Source organism: Melozone crissalis, unplaced genomic scaffold (assembly GCF_028551555.1).
Source record: "Melozone crissalis strain CALT ecotype California unplaced genomic scaffold, PUWL_Pcris_2 ptg000002l_1, whole genome shotgun sequence".
NCBI classification, from domain to species: domain Eukaryota; kingdom Metazoa; phylum Chordata; class Aves; order Passeriformes; family Passerellidae; genus Melozone; species Melozone crissalis.
Genome location: NW_026535780.1, coordinates 22,600,916 through 22,622,500, shown reverse-complemented (window position 1 = coordinate 22,622,500; position 21,585 = coordinate 22,600,916). Strand labels below are relative to the sequence as shown.

Genomic DNA, 21,585 nt, shown 5'->3' with positions numbered 1-21,585 from the left:
TGCTCAGCTATTTTATTTCCCTTCTGTTGCATGACAGGACCTGAATGGTGTCTGAAAGTATCGTTATTAAACAGTGTCTAAGGAGAACAAAAATTGTACTGCTAACATCTTGAGCCACAGCCACAGAATCCTGGTAGCCAAGGAAAATGTTGCTTGTTAAGGAAAAGCACTGACCTGCTCTGAAAAGGGCTCCAGCAGCGTAATGCATGGCCAGGGCATGCACAAGCTGCCTGGCCGTGGTGAAGATGGGTCCTCGCTCAAACACAGAGAAGGAGAGAGGGGTGTGGTCTGAGGCTATATACAGTTTCAATGAAGCATGAATACTGACAAGGAGATTAACAGGTTGTATTTTTAATCTTCTGAGCTTCACTGGCTTGACTAAAGCTCTTGCATGCTCTCTCACTTGTTCAGACACTATCAGCATAGTATCTGAAGCACTGATGGATTTACAAGCAGTTTTGTTTTCTGGAAGATATGTATCAAACAAAGTCTTGATGTAGTAAACAAAGGTGTCTTCCACATACAGCCTAGCTGGTTTGAGCTCAAAGCTGAAGTCATTCACGTGAAACATGGAATTCTCTTCCTTGGAAAAAGCAATGCAGAGTTTAATAAAGCAGTTTTCCTTATAGCTTCCCAAATCTTTGTTACAAACAATGAGGTTGTTCATTCTTGACCACTGCGTGGTTTCAGTTTTCTCTTCTTGGCACAGCAGGACTGCAAAATGGAAATTTGATTTGTCGTACAACTGATTGTCCAGTTGCAAGTCTTCACAATACACTTGGAGACTATGAAACTGTGGGAGGCCTTCCATAGAGCCCTGCTGGAACTCCTGTGACAGGGAGCTGGGGGCTGGGGCCATGTAGAGGAAAACATTGTCTGCTGTGAGACGCAGGAGCTCGGATGACACTTTGTGGTTTGTAATATCATCAAATGCAGCAAGACTCAACTGAGTGATGAACATTTTCAGTGACAGGATCTGCTCTTGACTTCTAGACAGGAGGGAAAAGAAGTTTTATTACTTCCTGTCTTTTGAGCTCACCTGGCATCTTGCTTGCCAGGTGAGAAACTCATTATAATATGTGGGAAACTCATTGTGGGAAATGATTATAATATAATATAATATGTGGGAAACTCATTGTGCGAGTCCTGCTAACATTATTGGCATTTAGCAACCTTAATCACCACAGTGACTACCACCCAGGAGGTCTTCTAAGAAAGAGGACAGTATATACCTATACCAGGGTTGTCTTTTTTATCATCCAACAGGATAGTTTGGACAGGAACATCTCTATCTACACAGTAATAGTCTATTATATTTTACAGAAACAGATATTAAAACACATCACAGATACAATTTTCTGAAGCTTCATGTACAGCCTCAGACGTTTCACTGAAGGTACTATTACAGACAATCATTTCACATCACACACAGTGAGTGCCCTCCAATGAAGCCACTGCAGTATTTCTGTACTGATGGCACTGAGGGCCTCTCCCTGCAATGCAAACTGCCCATTGCCAAGTTTAACCAGCAAATGGACCATCAGGTACTTCTGAGGACCAGTTGCTTGGGGATTAATACTTAATACAATGCAAATAAAAAAGTACAACAAATTCCACTCTAATTGTAACAGGATTGCTGGAGGCCCAGCATTCTGCAGAAATAAGTAGCATTATAATTGCACTTGAATGAAGCTGAGGACCAGATTGTGGTGTACGATGGAAGTGGGGAAATCTTCTAAAGAAGGGTGTTATAATTAAGCATGATTAATTACTAACTGTAAGGCTATTTCTACAGCTCTTGCATACTAAATCTTTGGGAGCTTGTAAGATTACAGATGGCAGGACCTGGCTAAACAAATTTTAAACTGATGAACACACTCAAAATTAATTACTATGGAAAAGGTATTTTTTTTTAAATTAACAACTCAGGTTCTCCTTTTGTACCAGTCATCTAATGTTTACCCTAAAGTGACATGACTTTTGATGTCAGATTGTCCTTTTTAACTGTGATATACAAAGCCATATGGTGTAAACATATGCTACAGAGCATGCAGCAGTATTAAACAAAACAAACAGCTAGGTTAAAGTTTCTAAGTCAGTTAACACTTAGAAAGCTGACTGAGCTCCCAGCAATGCTTTTAATCATCTTTTATGTGCTTCATGTACCTGTTGAGGTTGATACCATCAGATCCTGCTCTTCCCTCTGGGGCCAAGGTTATGACTACTGTTCCACAGTGATGGGTGATGTCCACATAAACACAGCCGAAGCCAGTTAAGAACACAATCTAAAAGAGAGGGTTAAAAACAAATGGAATGTAAACAAAATCAATATTTTTAATGTCATAAATGAATTTAATGTTATTAATGCCTTCTGGTTGAGTTCTTCTCCTCAAATCAGGATACTACTCAGGAAAAAAGTCAGATTTCAGTGATTCAGAAAATAACTGCTCTGATGCTTTAAATATTTCAGTTATTCAGGGAGATGAAATTTGCATCTCATCATTCAACTGCATAAGTGAATACATTTTAATAAGACATTTCTCCAGAAAGAAAATAAGATGTGCTGGGGAGGGTGGAGTTTATATGAGAAGAATAAAGAGGAAATTTTGATTTGTGATTTTGGATCAAACATAAAGGTATTTTCCTGGAGCTCTAAAAATGCCACTTTCTCCTCTAGAAAACAAACCCTAAACTAGCATTGTGTTGCTATGCCCTAGCTCAGAGCTGGGTGGATGAATGGCTGATAGCATCATCTAAAACACATGAAGACTGAAAAGTAATTAACATTTTGGATCCATTTTGGATCCATTTGAGTTTGCATTAGCAACTCAAGACTGAAAACATTATTAAGCCATTTAAACTGGTTTGTGAGAACACCTTCACAGGCAAGATGCCAATATGAGAAAATGGCAAAAATCTATTGGAAAGCATAAAACAACTAAAAAGGCAGGGAAAATGAGAATTTGACAACAGGTTTATGTCTTGCTTACAGGTGTACAAACTTTCATTCTGGACAAGTTGTCTTTAGGAATATCCTACTTAGAGAAGTGATGTAGTGCTTTTGGAGCTTAATTCTGCAATATTTCCAAGTTTTGTGTTTCTCCAGAACATAAAAGATTAAGATCTTTTAAAGGTTTGGAAAATTCACAGTAGCCCTTGTTAGAGCAAGCTGGCTTCTCTTTTCTTGTAAGGATACTATCAAGACAACTGTTTACCAGATTGCAATGACAGAAGCTGTAATATAATGGAATGCAAATTGGAGAAATAACACAAAGATATTGGGCTAGCACAGGTAAAACAAACAGCTACTTCTCTTGAAAAATCTTTACTGCTGTTAAGAAGTCACCAGAAGCAAAAACAATTGCAAGTTTAGTAGGATCAGCACTTAAACTGATTGTTAGGCTATTCATAATAACCTTGTACAGACAATTAAATTTCATTAATAACATTTCTTATTCTTCTGACAATTACATATAAGAAAATTTCTACTTTTGACATGTCAGTTTTAATCCTTTGCTTTTCTGGAAGAGATTCACAGTCTTACATGGAATTGGAGAAAAAAGGACATGTACAGAATTTTCAAAACTAATTATTCTTAAAAAACCTCCACTGATCTTGAAGACTGGTCATTTTAAATTCCAATTTCAGATGATTCTGATGATAAATACTTCAATATTTATTAAGGTATTAGTTTTAAGTAATTTTAAATTTACTTTCTAACAGAAAAAGAAGTATCTATCTGTGATCACATAGAAGAAATACAAATTACTTAAGATCCTTTAAATCCCAGTTATTTCACAACTTGAACTGAACTGTATGTGACACTATTAGTATATTACTTATTCACTTATATTTGTAGTTTTCAAAGAGAAAGACAGACTTAGAAATCCTGGGAAAATTTTCAACATGTACATCCTAAAACTTCAATAACAGAAGGCTGTACTTTTTTGGAGAGCTGTTCAAGTAGACAATGACCCCCAAATGTTGTCTTAGCATCTAATTCCTTCTAGGAGTCAGATACTTATAAAGAACCCTGGTCTGGCATAACATTAATGACTGAAATTTGAAACCCTGCATTGCTTGACTGGCTTGCTGAATGGAACTGAACTACTTGCTATATAACATAACACTCAATAATCAAGAGCATTTTGTGATTTGTGCCCAGGGAAAACATCTGAAACTAGTATTTCTTTCAAAGAGCCAAGCAGTTTATGTTGATTCCATGTAAACTAATGACTTCAAAGATGGAAAAAATTCCCATCAAAAACAATTACTCCAGTCAAGGAAGCTTTCATTTACCTCAAGATCCAGAGAAAAATAACAGAAGGCAAGAAAAGGGAGGGGTTGTTTTGTTTTAGAAAGACATGAGTAGCTTCTGTAAAGACACGGAGGGAGAATGACCGTGACAATTCCTACAAGATATTAAGATAATTATCCTGTGATAATTAGGTCACCAAATTTTTTTGGATCCTGAGGCATTCTTTGCTTACAGAGTCCAGAGATTTTCAAGACTGATTTTTCCAGGCAACACCAGGTTGATTAAAAAGTGAAAAAAAAAAAAAATCACCGTTATAAAGCCTCAACATTCAATTCATCCATTTTCAAAAAGAGACAGTAAAGAAGATAATCTGTGTTCTAAAACTTCCACAGGGAAGGGGCTTAGCTAGGCAGGAGAGTTCCCAGGAGTTAAATAAAACCCCTTAAACCAACAGAACGGATACATTTATTGCAGAGGAACAATACACTGTGCAGGTCAGAAGACAACCATTTATGGTGTGAATTAGGAAGTAATGTATAATGATTTACTTGTGTTCCTTCGTGGTTGATGTCCACAACATCACTCCATTCATTTACTGATTCATCAGATGACACCACTTTCAGGAGAATACTGGGCAATAAATCTCTTGTTTTGCAATCTGGATAGTTGGAGATTTGATGGTAAAGTTCATGATGAACTGAACATTCAGCTGGAATCTTTCTACAGAAAACTTCAAACTTGGGTGTATCTGAAATGTTATAAAATATACAAGATCAGAGCCTTCTAAAACCTGTATGAAATCAAAACTCATCTATGCCTGCACAAATAAGAAAGTTTCTGTCTGAAATATTCCTAATAAATAAAAACATTGCTTTTCTATCACTTAGAGTATTATATGTTTGGGTTTTTTCCTTTTCTCTTTCTATTTAATAAAATTTCACAGAAATAATATTCCACTGATCATTACATTAACTTAATCTAACCAGACTTTTGACAATATATTTTGTTACATTCGCAAATCTGAGAGAATAGAAATGTTCCATGGGATTGAATTGATGTCAGCAAAACTCTACTGCCTATGGATTTCCTACAGCTGGGTCACCTTGACAGCTGGAACCAGGGAGACCCAAAAGCCCAGAGACAAATATTTAAGTTTATACTCCTGACCTCACAATTAGCTCCAACAGCTTCCAGAGTCTCTCACTTTGAGGCAGACCTTCATGAGGGCATCAAGTTCTTGCTATAACCAAAACACCCACTGAACTCAATTTTGGACTGGAGATACAGTAAGATATATTATACTAAAACAGCGCACTGTTTCTAATTATGGCATTGTACCTACCTTTGAAATTCTCTTTTAAAAGCAATGGAATGGAGCACCTATTGTGGATGATGATACGAGGACTAGGATCTTCTGTAAGTGTTAGGTACGTCACGCCAAGATGCTCTTGGTAAGTCAGTGCTATAGCTCTAAAACAAAAGCAGATATTTTGGATTATGCCTGTTTTGGGTGAAATCTTTACATATTATTACCTTGAACAATTAAAAACATTCAAAGATTCTTTATCATCAAGTTCCAAGTCCATAGATATTTATCTACATTAGACAAGTACACGTCTCCAACAGAAAAACACATGGAAACAGCCTAAAAAACATGAGAGAAGAAATTGCTTCATGGAGAGTACTCATGAGTTAAACTGAACATGTGTGTCTACAAGATGAGAGCCCTAGCCAGCAGAGATTTATATTAAATTAAAACCATGAGATTGTAGGTCCTAATTTCCAACATAAATCTTTAAAATTTTCCAGAAGAATTTGCATGGATACTTCTCTGGTACACATGAAAGGTATTTGAACAAATCTAACTGACTGCTCCCCTGGAATGATCCACAATGCTATTGCTTTTAAATGTTAATGTTATGGATCCTCACTACATCGATTTCCAAAATGAATTTAGTTCTACTCATTAGCTACATAAAATATCTTCATGCATAAGCATACATTCTTTTGTTTTCTCTTGAGCAAATTTATTGGCTATTGCTAAAAACCCTTAACCTCATGGTGATTTTAAAAAATCCAAAAAAATCCAAAGTCTGAAAATCTGATTAGGAACATGGGATTCTCTTGTGGCAGAATGATAATGAATCCTTCCCTTATTGTTTCCATTAATTTTTTTTAAAATCTGAAGTCTATGTGAGTATCTTTAGTATCCAAAATGACACCTCTTGGACTCTGCAGAGGAACTGTGTGAGGGTTTGAATAATATCAAGCACTTCAGGGAAGAGAAAGATCACATCTCTGGTAATATATACTGATGTAGCTTCTCTAATTTCAGCAGATTGTTTCTTGCTTGTGCCAGTATAAGCATGAATGGATTCAGATATCAGGTTTAAGAAATTAAGCTGCTCATCTGACAAGTCACTGGATTGCTATTTTTAACTAGCTGGTTCTATAAGTTTGTAAATAAGAATAAGAATGTACAACTGCACAGTTCAAGTTTTAAAACTTGAAATTTTTCCTTGCTGTAATCTCAAAATAGTTTCATCCCTTTTGTCTTTTCTTCTTTATCTTCTTATTACGCTTACAAAAATATATGTCTACCTTTTATAAACAAAATCTAAATTTTTGTATTGTATTATTACACACTGTCCTTGAACTCTTAAACTGTTGTTCACAAATTAAAAAAACACCCTAATTCCCCAATATAAGCTTTTCATGCCCTTATTCGTGTGCACAGAAAAAACCAGCAGGCCATATATTCTAAAAAGTGTACAACTTGTACATGGTCATATCACTAAAGCAATTACAATAAAGGCATCAAAACCATCAGAAGATAACAATTTTTAAATTAAAGTAAGACTTGCCTTCATATATGGGGGGCATGTGTTACTTTAACTTTTGCATTACTCTCTTATGGTTTCTGACTAGCTGAGGCCTGACAGCAGCAAGCCAAGTTGGCTGTTGGAGAGCGCCCAGTACCTGGTGCAGAATCCGCCTTCGGTGCGCGCGCCCGTGGGCACCGCCACGCTCTGCCTCGCCAGCTCCGCGCTCACCACGGCCGGGAGGCTCCACAGCTGCCGGCTGCCGGCGCTGCCCAGGGCCAGCGCCAGGCGCCTGTCCCCGTCCTCCAGGGACGCCCCCGCCGCACCCGGCTCCCACAGCAGGTCCCAGCAGGGCACGGCGCTCAGCCCCTCGCCGCAGCCCGTCCCGGCCGGGCCGACGCTGAACACCGTACTGTCGGGGCAGTGGAAGTCCTGGAAATGAAAAAGGGGGTGGTAGCACGGCATGCTGGCTCCTAAAAGGAGGTTTATTCATGTTGATTTTGCACAGAACGCTCTCAAGTAGCCAATGACCACAACTAACTAATGGTTGCACTAAGTGTGCTGCCTGAAAGGCTACTTGGCCAAATTCTGTCTTCGGGGATAGCTTTGTAGCACAGCTATCTGGGGTCCTGAGCAACCAGCTCTAGTGGAAGATGTCTCTGCCCCTGCTGAGGGGTTTGGGACTAGATGATCTTTAAGGCCCTTTTAACCCAAGCCCTTCTCTGATTCTCCAATTCTGTGATCTACAGTTGGCTCTCAGTAGCACAACATAGCTCTACCAAAATCAAGTTACATTCCTGTAACACAATTGTGTGAACAAAATCCATTCAAAATGAGTTACAAAAATAAGAATGGATTTTAGCCTCAGCATCCTCCCAATTCCCTATATTTAGACTGCCACAAAATGTGTGATGCACAACGGTAGATACTGATGTGAAGAAAACTAAAGCAGAAGGAAAACAATACAGAAACAGGAGCTTTAAAAATTTGTTCATCTGCCAGCTCTTCTATTAAGTTGGACCCTAAGAATTCTTTCCACATATTTTACTATAAATGTAATCTCCAATAAATATGTATAAATGGTTGATTAAAATATATTGACCATGCATGCATTTTAGTTCCTGCAAGCTAGTCCTTAAATATTCTGTGAGATTATTAGAAAACTGATATTCACAATTTGATGCAGGCTATGAAATACATAAACTTTGGGCACATGTCTAGTTCAGCAGCTTTGCTCAGATAACTGGAATCTTCCCAAAAGGATAACAAAAAGTTTTCAGCCTGCCAGGCCAATATACCTCTTTTACACACAAACTCAGTAAAAATTCTGAGAACATTTTCAACAGCTACTACGGATTACATTGCCTATTTTACTGAAATGGCCATTAGTGCCTGAACAGATGGAGAACAGGCAGAACTAATTGTGCAATGTGCAAGAATTTGCTGCTTGCACAGATTTCTGAGCACAGTTAATTACTGGAGTTGAATTTACCCAGGATTCAGTATTCTAAGTGATATAAATTACTTTATGATTATTATGTCTAAAGATTTCGGTTCCAACCTCTGCTATATGCAGCTCATCTAAATACAGCTACAGATATAAACAACCATTTTCCACAGATGAAAAACAAAACCAGTATCTACAGTGCTTTACCTCTTCTCCTGAGTGGGATTTGGAAATAAAAAGCTGTGGCCTATAATAGATTTGATATGATGTATCATTGATTATTGTTGTCTTATCTTCTATCTGTAGAATTTGTATACCTTGTCGAACCATGGAAGAAATGCAGAATTCACACAACTGTAAGATAATGAAATTGTGATGAAATGAAAATTGTGATGAAGTCACACAGAAATACAAAAAGTAGTGAAATGTAGCAATAGAAGTGCTGCTCTCTTTCTAATCAAAGAAATCCTCTCTACATTCATGCACTTTGTAACTGGAGCCATATCACGTACTTTTGAAGTTGCATCTGTCAATGTTATCCAAACAAGATTGAAAATTCATTAATTCTTTTTCCAGGAGATATTGTATTATCTTTATGGGTTGCACAGTATGTTTTTGGCAATCTAATTATTTAAATTATATTTCATACATTGTTTATACTCTCTTAATGTCGGACATATATTAACATAATTAGGGAGAAGCTTTCACACTGCATACATTTGATTGTTTTATCTGCCATATGACTTTGTTTTTACATGATAAAGTTACAAATCATCATAATTTTCTCCTAACCTTTTGATGACCTGGAAAAGCACCAAGTTTAATTTCAGCTTCAACAAAACCTTCTTCATCCAATGTTACCACTTCCTCATTATCAGCATCCTTCCATTTTGGGGAGGTCACATTATGAACCAGTTTAATTGCCACTGATTTGTGCACAGTATTAGTGTTTGCCCAGTATATTCCAACCTGAAAAGCTTCCTGCAAGTGAAAAAAGGACTGATCGTCAGTGGTTCACAATTTGATACATTTCTACTACACTTCTAAATGCACTTTCCAGTAGGCAGTGAATACAATTTCCTGCCTTTCTCCCTCTGATTCCTTCTATGTGGTACAAGGATAGATGAAACCACAAGGTGGATAAGGAACTGATCCTCACAGGGAATCAAGGCTGTGGTCTACACTGAGATGTGTTACTAGGAAGACCTTTTGTTTATTAACAGACATACATGGAGGGGAAAAAGATGACAGAATAAACAGGAACTATCAGATTGCTCAAATGGAATTAACAAGCTGCTGTGTCAAATCACCTTAAATATTTCAAAATTAAAGAATATCAGAGTTATAATTAAAAAAAAAAGTGGATGGCCAAGATTTGTGGGAAGATCTGTTACACTGAATTAAGGAAGGCAAGCATTCTAAAAAAAAAATCTTCCTCTATTGTAATTCATTCTGTGTCATTATCAACTTTTCTTGGTAACATTAAAAGATATGAAATAACATTACACAAAGTGCCCTCAAACCAAATATGCCTTTCAGGCTGTCAATTTTGCTACTGTGGTCAACTATTTCTCAAGTGACACATTGACACAAAGTCTTTACTTGGCCTTTATAGCAACCTTCTTGGGCTGCTACCTTACAGCCATGCTGCAGATTCTCTGGATGAACTGAGAGGAGGGGAAAGGCTGCTCATGGAACGAAGGCCTTCTTCCTACAGTGTCTTGTGGACAATTTTTAACTATGCATCTTTAGGATGTTTTTCAAACATTGCTACCAAGTATGTTGTGCTACCCACTTGGTGACTCAGTCAGTGGGGTGAATTCCCATTGTTATTGCTAGTCTTTATCATATGACTAACAGACAAACAGACACAGTAACTGGAAAGTGGGAATCATCTGGAGTAATAACAATTCTTCAGAATCAGTGTGCTTAGCAGACCTGTGCCTGCTAAGGTGAATGGCATAGTTACCTCGAAGTTGGGAGGTATAATTACTTTCCCACTTGGTACTTGAAGAAGAATCTTCTCTCCTTCAAACAGCCAGAGGTCCCACTTGGACTGATTGATAAGCAAAGCCCAGGGCAGGAGTTCAATCAGCAGAGTTCTCACACAGGGTTTCCACACTGACAGCTTTACCCGCATTGGACTATCCCACTGGGAGAGCTGTTCATTGCTGTCAAGAACAAATAATCAAAAACTTAAAGTCAAAGGAATAATGAATTCAAGATTACAAATGCTAAGATGTCTTCTTCAGAAATTTGCAAGGCTTTTCTGGTTGTGAGGTAGAAAAACTTCCCTTCTTACCTTATCATTCTGGAACACACTGAGGTGCTGTCAGAAAGGTCTAGATAGGTGTAGGCTATAAAGGCATATTTTTAACTCCACAAGCTCAGCCTGAATTTAGTCAATTAATAAATGCCTTAACAAAGTTACCACTGTCATTCAGCGCTAAACCTGTGACTTTTGTAGTCATCAAATCACATTTCCTTTTTGTTTCCCCAACAACTACTTGTACAGCAACTCTCTGTTTCTCTACTGAAACAAACAGCAGCTGAATAAACAACAGCCTCTAGAGCTGGAGTAAAGAAAGTGCATTCACAAAAAAATGGTTCCATTTTTAAAAAATCCATACTGATGCAATCTTCTCAGTGTAAACAAGGGCAGCCCTGAGGCTGACCTAATTTTTTTCCCCAACTGCCACAGATTCTGCAGTTTACATGCAGGAATTATGTAACTGCTGAAAATGTATTCGATGTTCATCACACATAGTCTTCCAGAATGTGGTTTCAGTTTATTTGGAAAGGCAATGCAACGGTCATGAAGAAGGTTTAGCAAGGAATTACCTGTCTGAATCCTTCCTGTTATAAGGCCATGCAGGCTGGGGAGGACTAGCAATGCCATAGAACTCAGAGAGCACTTGGCTGACGCTGCCACCCGGATTGGATTTACTTGCTATCTGTTTAATCAGAGTGGTTGAGATAGGAACTGCACACTCGGATGGATCATCTTCCTCCCTGTTATTGAAAAAAACTCAGTCACTTGCACAACAAGATCAAGCATAAGCATCAACATTTTCTCTAACGAGGCTTCCAAAGTGTACTCTGCAGCAAGAACACTCTCGTGGATGAATCAAGTTACGATGTCCAACAAGTTCTTGAGAATTTACTGACATGCATGGATTTGTTATCACACTGTAGTGACCCTAAAAACTCTTCAGTATTCTCAAAAGACCATTTCAAGATAACTCAAACATTTATTTTTTATAACATAAGAATATGGACTGCTTAATTAAACAAATGCCAGTGTGCTTAGGATCGTTACACCAAATTTAATATTTCCTCCAATACAATTTCAGCTACATATGCTTATTCAGTCATATCCCCTCTGGGCATGGCACACTTTCAGAAAAAAATGCAAAAGAAGTTTAAGTTTTTCTTTCTTTTCTATAAAAATGAACCATTTTCAAGGAAAATGAGGATTTTACCTGGCTTGAAAAGTCAGGTGGTGTGTAAGATCAGGTTCTATATTTTGCAGTGCTTTCTCTTGTCCTTTCCCTGGAATCACTTGTGTTTCACTCAGTCCCAGGCTTCTTTTCTCTATATGTAAGATAATAGGGTCTGGAAGATGGCTCCTTACAATGAAAAGAGGGCTGAAAACAATCTACAAAAAGAAAAAAATACACCAATTTAAAGCAATTTTATTTCAGTATTACAACGCTGAAACAAACTATTGATAAATGTTTACAGTGGGTCATTCTGACCTTAATTTATTATATGACACATAAGACTTGAACATTTAGATTTCAGAAACATTAAATGTACTTACTAATCGCTGTTGCACGTGTGAACTGGGCTCTAAAGTCAAAACTGTGCACCACACATATGTAATTGAACTCTTTGAAGATGGTACCTGTTTGTAGAAAGATCAGCATTACACTATCATTATTCAGGATATCATTCACTATTTCATTATAGAAACAGAAGTCTAAATGTGCAGTACTCAATTCTCTCAGCCATTTTTAATGCTCTACTCCACATACCCATTTCTCATCATACCTGAATGACAGTGCTGTGTTCTGTGTGTTTAGAACTTAGACATACATCTTGGGACCAGTCTTCATCTCCTGTAGATTTCACGCTCAACTCAGTGAGCTCATTGTTTTCTAGGATATATGAAGGCAATTTCTGCTTGGCTGCAAGGCAGTTGATGTGTTCTTTAACAACAGCCTGTCCATCTTGACTAATGTAATGCTGAACCACTTTCAGTTCAATACTTTCAGAAAGGTAACTACAGACTGTCTGTCTTCCACAGATTAGGATCTAAAACACACAAGAAATACAGCTCTTATGTAAACAATTGTGAAAAAAAAACCCCAGTCAAAATTGAATTAGAGAGTGAAAACCTGTAGAAGAATAATCTCCCTGCTTTAGGTTTCCCCAAGCACTGCTGAAGGCAGTGACTGGTAAAACATTATTTTTATTGGCCAAATGTATGTCCAATTTCATAGAAATATGGGCATTAAAATGCTTGAAATATCGCAAAGGCAGTATCCATGCTTGAAAGAAACATGTATCCACTTTCCTTCCCACTGAACTCAGCAGTACGGTCCATGGCTGACAGTTCTGGTTTGGATTTTAAGAATTCTGTGATGGTCTCTGAATGTTGAGACATTTCTGAGCCGCCACAAGGATGTATTTCAGAAAGGTTTCTAGGGATACCTCACATTCCCATCACAAGCCAATGATCCAGATCTTTCACAGTATGTCTGCCGTTTTAAAGCTTAGAATTTCATTAAATTACTGTAACTGTTTCAGCACTTAAGGGCACACACCTAGAAAATGACCAGATTAGACTCGGCGTTGTTGCTGTCCATCATGCATGAATAGTTTACTGTAGAGATGTAGCTGAATTTTTCCAAGCTATACCAGGGAACACCATTGCACGTGTATACCCCTGTACAACCATCATATTTCCTTTTTTCATGAACGGGGGCATACAACACAGCTACAGCCCACCATGTGAAATCTCAGCAGGGCTGTCAGTGACACCAGGCACTGCTCCTGTCTGGTCAGCTGTACTGTAGTTGTGCAGTACAGCTCTGCCACGTCCATGAGCTGCGCGTGTTCTGTCCACCACATGCTCTGGCTTCTGCCAATGCAGGCAGAATGGCTGCAGTGTCATTACACATGTCTTTACAAAGATAGTAAAGTTATTGCACAGCAGCTGATTTTCAAATGTTAATTTGGTAATTCTTTTACTTTAAAAAATATGTAAGCCTAAATTACTACCCAGAATATATTATGAGCAGTTTCTTAAAAAATTAAGAGAAAAATCTGTTTCTCAAGAGCTTAAAACATGTAAGAGATTATGTAACTTAGCACTGTCAGAATTATGAACCACGCAAAGGGATGTTTACTGGAGCATATAAAACTGAGCTTTTAAATGCTAAGATCGACACCAAAGCAAAGAAAAAGATTGTAAAAATTCCCCCAAATAGCCCCAAAAGACTGCTGTATTTGTTTTTTGCAGATCCCAGTAGGAGAGAATAAATAACAAAGTGACTAATTCATGAATAGGCAACAGTTTAAATTACTCATGTTATTTTTTCCTAACTGGATCAAATCCTTACTTGCTTCTGCACTCCACTGAGCTGCTGAACCTTGATAATAAGTGATGCTGTCCGGCCCTTGTACTGGATGGTGCGAATGAAGGTCCCTGTATTGTCCACACTGAATGGCTCAGACCACCGCCAGTTTCCCCAGCCTTCAATACAGATGTGCAACAGCTGGAAAGAAAGAAATTACTACTTCAATACATAACCGGGAAAAAAAGTGCCTTGCAGTAGGATATAAATTCCCATGACAGAGAAATATTCTTGGTTTGAAATCTCAGCAATGCTAAGCACACCAGTTGTCTGAATGATCCATTCAGTCTGTAATTCTGTGATTTCAGACACAATCAGAAGAAGCAACAATACCATAAAATGGATCTGAATCATGCACTTCTATAAATTACCTGCTTTAGCAGTATGTTTAACATATAGGCACACAACTGTTCACAAAAAAAAAGGGCAAGTAGACTAGAGAGCATAAAACAGGAAATAAGAGATTTTCTTCACTGTCTTTGAAATTGTTCTAGAAGCCCATTCTATTACCAGCAAGGTGAAATGAATGCAGCTCCATACCAGATTTTTTGCCTTCAGAATAAAACAGAAAATTACGAATACCCTTCTCTTCGAAAATAAAGAAGGACTTGTATAGCTTGCATATATGTGTCTGTTAAATGCAGAATGTGGTATATTGCTGAGAGATGGGAAACATTTCATTTCTTACACAAATGTGGTGGTAAGTTCAAGCTTGACTTCATGAGAAGAAATTTTACTGCATAATTATACTCCCTATGTGATTCATTCTGGAAAAGGAGTGGCTTTTTTCCAGTTTAACTTAAATCACTTCCAGAGCAATACAGTCTTTCATCATTTGAAGAGCCTTTCATCCATTTACCCACCATACGCACTTACCTCTGTCCCATGGAGATTCTTTAAGCCAGAGTAGTGAAAATTGGTACTGTTCCATGTAGGTCAATGAAGTTACATAAATTTACACCAGCTGAAGATCTGGCTCTTTAGCTCTGTATAGATCTTTTGTGGCTGTGCAAACTTAAGGATGTGAGCTATATATAAGGGATCAAAGCAATAAGCATTCTGGGTAAAATTTATTCTTTGCAGAGGGCCAGCACAGAGCCTAAGCATCACTTAAGTTCTTTAAAACAGTCATATGAAGGCCTTGTGGGAGTTCTGTCTTGAGGGTTGAATTTCACTCTGATTTTGGACATCTGTCATTAATTAATTTAAGTAATTGAGAACAGGATCAGGTCCAAAGATTGATTATTTACACTAGCAAAAACTGAAATTTGTAAATACTGTGTTCTTCCATGATTTGTTTCCAGAAAGGGATAGCATTCACCATGGGTCTGGTCAGTTGGACTTAGTGAAGGGCTGGATGTTGGGGTTTCTTTCATTGTTTTAAGGAACAACCACAGCAATAACTTTCAAAGATATTACAACTCAGTAGCCTGTTTGCAATTTGTGGTATCCTCAGCACAAGTTACACACAGAACAATAACATCCATTCAGTGGGTGGCTTTTGAATTTGCAAGAGTGATGACTGCTGCATTCAGATTCAAATGAGTTTTATGCTGGAAGCACAAAGGCTGATACGTGCCCGTGTGTACAAGGACAGGCATCTGGATGTGCCCATGTGTGGGCACAGCTTTATTTTCAAGGTTATGTTGAGGGAGGCTGTACACTAGGACAGCCAAACTCATAAGCAAACCTGTCACTTAGATTCTGAAGCATTAGTTAAAGAAAAGGAAAAAGAAAACAACAACAACAAAAAAATCCAGTTGCAGTGGCTGGAATCTGTTCAGTTTCTCACAGAGGCAGCTGGGAATAAATCTCATCACATATGAAAATTAGGAGAAAAATGACAACTGTTTACTTTGGAGAGAATGGTAGCTGGAAATGACAGCCAAATAATGAGAAAAGGTACTTAAGTGGTCAGCCTCAGCTACAGGCCCACAAAATAATGTGTGCTCCAAAGATAGACGTCATGTAAATGCCATAATTGACAATTAGTAATTACATGTAGCTACAACACTAGGATGTCTCCCACCCTGTACAAACAGCTTTGCTCACGAGTTGAATGTTCCCAAGGAACATGCTGTCAGCTTTCCCTGAGCAGTCATTAGCTCCCAAACGCTGCCTTACTAATTTTCTTTGTAATGATTAGTCTGCATTTAACTTCAAGATTCAGAAAGAAAAATAAAGAAGAGCTATTGGCACTTTCTTATTTAACAAACATACAATTTGCATACTGGTAAAAGTGAAGGATACGGCCTTCATAATTTACTTTAAAGATATCTAATATATTTGTATTAATGACCTAACAGTATAAGAATTGGGTGCTGTGTAACTTTACTTTTGAGCCAAGAGACTGCATTCCATGAAAACAAAAAAAGGACCTCTGAATGATTATTTAAATGTGAGATTTCTGGCAAAGATCTCTAGAAATAATGGCAATGATTTTAGAGAAATAAGTAATCAGACATTAGCATCATTTTAGCAGAAAACAGATTTACAGACTCACTCAATTTTCTAAATTGGAAGGGACTTACAAGGATCATCAAGTCTAGCTCTTAAGTGAATGGCCCGTACAGGGACTGAACCAGAACCTTGGTTTTATTTGCACCTCACTGTGACCAAACAGGTATCAAAGTGACCTGATACTAAAGATTTGCAATGATTGTCATTAACTCTTTCATTGATCAAGCTTTATGCTAATTCTAAGAATTTATTAGACACTCTATTCAAAAAAGTTCAATAAATATAGCTAGGTATGGGACATATATTAGGAGAAAAGAGAATTAACTGCATTAAGGTACAAAAAAAGAGACTTCAAAGCATTCTAAGAAATACAATCCATTGATAAGCGAAAATTTGTAGCTTAGAGAGAATTTAAACATACTATCTATTGTATACGTGAAGATAGGCACTCATTCATGTAAATATTTGATTTCTGCTTCTTCTGTCAGGGAAATATACCAGCAGATAACCCAGAGAGTTTTGTTTTGACTAGACTTGGATTTGTAATTCTTAGCTATTATGGATTTCTGTTTTGAGAGGAATAGAAATTACTTCAAGGAAGGCAGACTAAGATGAAACTGCTTTTACTGGAGCAGATGGCTAGAAAAGCACTATCTTTAAAATAATGTCTTTATCATGCCTCTTCACAGAATGTTTCTATGTGCTCCTCAAAATTTACTTAGGTTTTCAGCTAGATGTGTGAGTGAAGGCTATGGTCTGAGTAAATAAAGCTGTGTGTCATATGACAAAGCATGAGGAATAAAATGGGGGACTAAAAGTGAGACTAAGAATTCAGCCTGTTCAGAAAAGGCATCAATTTCCAGCTGTATAAGTAATTCAAAGCTTGAGCCTTCAAAATGCTTAGTGATGCAAATTTGATTTCTACTTTGCTTGTAGATTCACCAGATTTAGCTTGGTTTCACCAAGGTTCTTAAGACTGTATTTGTCTTCTAAGTGAAACTAGGAAAAGTTTTTTTTGGGGGGGGAACAAGGGTAATCACTATGAATTTCGAGAGTTTGGGAAGAATCAGGTGAGGACCTGCTAAATGGTGTGGGAGCAGTGGTTATTTTAAAAGACAGAATATAATGAAATAAAAGCTATGATAATGCAGCAGCACAGAGGAAATGTAGCTCTGGAGATGGGAGCTGAATTCTAAGACTTGAAGCTAAAGAAATTTTTAATTGAAAAACTAAAGGAGAAGCTTGATTAGTATTTTTTACTGTGTTTTCACAATACAAGGTGGCTGGCTCTTTATTAGGATTAAGATTCACTATAATAAAACCAACTAGTATTGGGAAAAAAATAGTGAATGAAATATTTATTCTGCATACTATCAGCTGTAGTGGCCACAAAAACAGCTTGAATTTCACTTTGGCTTCATTTTCTCAAGTGACCTGGGAGATCTGGCCAGTTCTATGCCATTGGCCTTTGTAGGACAGAAAGCCAGTACAGAGCATGGAAAAAGGCAACTTCCATCACCCTCACGCTGGCTAGTAGAAAAAAAATCACACTTGGCAGATAAACTCTGACCCTGGAGGGTCCTGGAGATGTTGTGAACCTCAACATTACCTGCAAAGCAGACCTGAACCTCACAGGTACAAACCCACCCTAAACACTGCAGAAAAATCTTTTAGTTAAGGAGCAGTAACCAAATTATAAATGTTCATGGATAATATTAATCCTTATCTGCCCCAAATATTGTCTAGAAATTCAATTACATGTAATACAGTATGAGCATTGATTTAGAATGCAGGAACCCCAAAAAAAGCAATAGCACTCTTCTCACTGTGTGAAGAGTATAAAATAACATACAGCTTTTTTTGCCTGATGTTGTTCTCTAATGACCTGGGGAGGATTACGTAAAGTACAAGAGATTGTTCAGAGAATTTGTAACCTTCCTAAACAGTAAAAAGGGAAAATATCCCAATAACAACTGATATATAAATTACAGTTTCTAAGGTTTGAACCCAGACTACTGCACGTAATATTTTACATTATATAACCCAATATTTAAAAGAACAGCAACTTGGAAGTAAATAACCATGAATTGTGATCCTGCTGCAACATGAATCAAAATTCGGTTTCAGTCTTTTCTTTGGTAGAACAAGGAGGAAGTTCTCATATAGCAAATTTGCTATTTGTAAAACAACAGTAGCCTTTAAAAAGTATGTTCATAAAATTTAGAATTTTTGTTCACAGACACACTATTTAAAATAAGAAAAATTTTAAATATGTTCCAATGAAGGTACTAATAATGTACTAACCAGTACTAATATCTACTCAAGACTTTGTAAGTGTATGATCAAAAAGGTGATAGATATATTTTCCCTCAAATTCTATAAAGTAGCAATAAAATGACACAATTTCAGGCATATGTACTTACTTTGATAAGAAATAAATATATTTTATTAATACCCACATTCTCATTGAAGTCACTGCCCAATTCAACATAGCAACTGATTTTTTATCTATTATATCTGCTGCTTCAAGTTAAAGATGATGAAAAGTGAAAATGTGTAACTGTTACTGTAACCCTGGAGGGAGAATACAGAAAGGTTTGAGAACTGCTACTTTCTTAAAACTTCTACTCTGCAACATTATGTTTTGTATAGAAAGCACACCAGTGAACTTAAATCCATCACTCTGGGCTTCCTCAGAGGACTCTGCTGAAATTTGAGTGTGGGGAAAACAACTAGCAATAACTAGCACATTATAGACAATTTCTGCTGTCTGTTCATAAGCAAACAATCTCTGCAGAATGCATTCAGGGGACTCTCACATGGATATCTGGTTTTTACATTTGCTGTGATCCCTAGTGGGACCCTCCAATTGCCTACTGTCTTGCAAGACAGAATTCCTTAACTCTGAGTAAATTGCTAGGAAGATCTGATCTCTTCTAACTTCAGAGTTTCACCCTATGTATCATATGCTCCAGTTCATCTAAAAAACACAGCTGTCTTGGAGACAAACGTGACTTTTGATGTAACTGGGGCCCATCCCACAAAACAATGCGAAGATCAAGATAAGGAGTGCAGACTTGATCCAATAATAATGTAGGAGCCAGTGTTGTCTGCAGAGCACAGGAATGATGTATCTTCTCTTCCCTTTTAATGATATCTAACAGACCTCTAACTTTCATTAAAATCTGCAGAAGGAACTCACAAAATCTGGCAGCTTTAGATAGAATTGCTTAAAGCCTCAAATACCATCAGTTTTGGACCTACCCCAACTCTGAAAGGGACTATACAATTGGGAGTGTCTTATCCCTCAGGGGGGCCAAAACCTCGTGAAATCTGAGGAAAATGTGGGGGGGATGGAGTGCTGTAGAAGAGTGAGCATCGGACCTCAGACTTATTTCTGAAATCTTAGCCAAAGTAGCGAGACTTGCAGGAATCAGAGTGAAAGTTAAAAGGGAAAGGTTAGGTTCCCTGAAATGTAAAGGATCCAGGCAGGGAAAAAATGAAGGAAGCAAGGAGCTTTAAGTTAAGCCAAACAGTTGGAGGGACACCATCAAGAGCTGATAAATCCAAATCCTTAGTGTGCTATAACTGTTTTTGTAACATAAAAAAGTTGAAATTTTTAAAATTTTAGTCTATAGTTTCATTAATAATAAAATTAATTCTAAATGTAAATAAATAGTTATAAAACTATCTGCTAAAATATATATTTTAGGTGTATATATATTTAATTGTGTTAAAGAATTTAAATGGGCAATTACTGCATCTCTATTCTTAATTAGCAAAAGAAAAATGGAGAATTTTATTGATGTGAATGTAGAAGAAATACAATCCTTTTAAAACTATTTATTTTCATTTAACTGAACTGCCTTGCCATACTAAAAAAACATTTTGCAGAGGTTAAATAAAGTATTTCATGGCAACCGCTGCTTCTTAGTGCCTGTGTAACAAGAAACATGAGCCAGCCAAAGTTGTGCAAGTTGGTTTTCTTTCCCAGTAAGAGAATGTGGTATCTAAGACCTTGTCCTAACTCATTTTATCCCCAAGAGTAAGTCAAGTAAGTCAAGTATGAACTAATGCCTGGAGGGAAGTCCCTGACTCCAGAAGTATGGATTATTTCACATTTATCTTACAATCTGCTCTCAGAGTTCTTAAAATTCACTAACTTGGCAAGTCAGGAATTATCATGAGAAATGAAATAATTTCATAACTATGAAGTCATCTAGCATTCCATGAATATGACACTCAGAGGGTTTGTCCTTGCTTGGGCATTATTCTGACCTTTGGATAACAAGCTGCTAGATAATTTTGCATGGAAACAATTAGAAAAGTGCCACAGTACAACAGGGACAACCTGATGTCTTGATTGAGTTGTTGTTTTCATTTCAAGGATTTGTATTAATCATTAAAAAAATGTACATGACAACATTTGTAATAATATTTAAACAAACTTTTTTGTATGATTTAAAATGACAAGGGATTGTGCTGGTTAGATTAACTGCCATTCTGAATGTTGTATTTACAACGGACTTGTATTGGCAAATGAAAAGGCTTAAAGGGAAATGCCAAGGTTCTCTCTTTACAAGACCTTTGTAAAGAAAATTTGGTTCTATCTCAACTGTGTGTAGAAAGCCTCTGCTCCCATATAGTTTCAGTGAAATTACTTCAGTGCTGTTTTTTAATCTCTAGATTTCCCAGCAACACATGGCTGTTTAAAAATGTTAAGAGAGCAGAAATCGTGTTGAAATTATACCAAAGGTTGGGACAAGGGAAGCAGAATCTCCCTACTAGAGGAGCCTGCTGGCCAGCAGTGTGGCTGAGTCAGGAGTCAGCTGTTGGCTTTGCCATCTCCTGGGACACGGGAATCCATCATGACACTCCTGACTTTTTATCAGCCCAGTTCTTCATTGAATCTAAATCTGATCAGAGCAAAACAGAATGGGGAAACCCTTTGACATC

The 21,585-nt window shown here is 37.3% G+C and overlaps 1 protein-coding gene across 3 annotated transcripts in view; it reads right to left on the bottom strand.

Annotated features, from left to right (window-relative positions):
• VPS13B (vacuolar protein sorting 13 homolog B) overlaps window positions 1–21,585 on the bottom strand; it is a 433,545-nt gene that overhangs the window by 25,947 nt on the left and 386,013 nt on the right. For all 3 annotated transcript variants that reach the window (XM_054270120.1, XM_054270137.1, XM_054270129.1), the window contains exons 44-56: window positions 14,155–14,310; window positions 12,581–12,844; window positions 12,351–12,434; window positions 12,010–12,185; window positions 11,369–11,539; window positions 10,497–10,698; window positions 9,320–9,508; window positions 8,735–8,881; window positions 7,238–7,512; window positions 5,601–5,728; window positions 4,807–5,006; window positions 2,167–2,285; window positions 175–989 (exon numbers count right to left, since the gene is read on the bottom strand). In XM_054270120.1, the coding sequence (XP_054126095.1) occupies window positions 175–989; window positions 2,167–2,285; window positions 4,807–5,006; window positions 5,601–5,728; window positions 7,238–7,512; window positions 8,735–8,881; window positions 9,320–9,508; window positions 10,497–10,698; window positions 11,369–11,539; window positions 12,010–12,185; window positions 12,351–12,434; window positions 12,581–12,844; window positions 14,155–14,310 (2,926 nt within the window). The remainder of the gene's footprint in view (window positions 1–174; window positions 990–2,166; window positions 2,286–4,806; window positions 5,007–5,600; window positions 5,729–7,237; window positions 7,513–8,734; window positions 8,882–9,319; window positions 9,509–10,496; window positions 10,699–11,368; window positions 11,540–12,009; window positions 12,186–12,350; window positions 12,435–12,580; window positions 12,845–14,154; window positions 14,311–21,585) is intronic.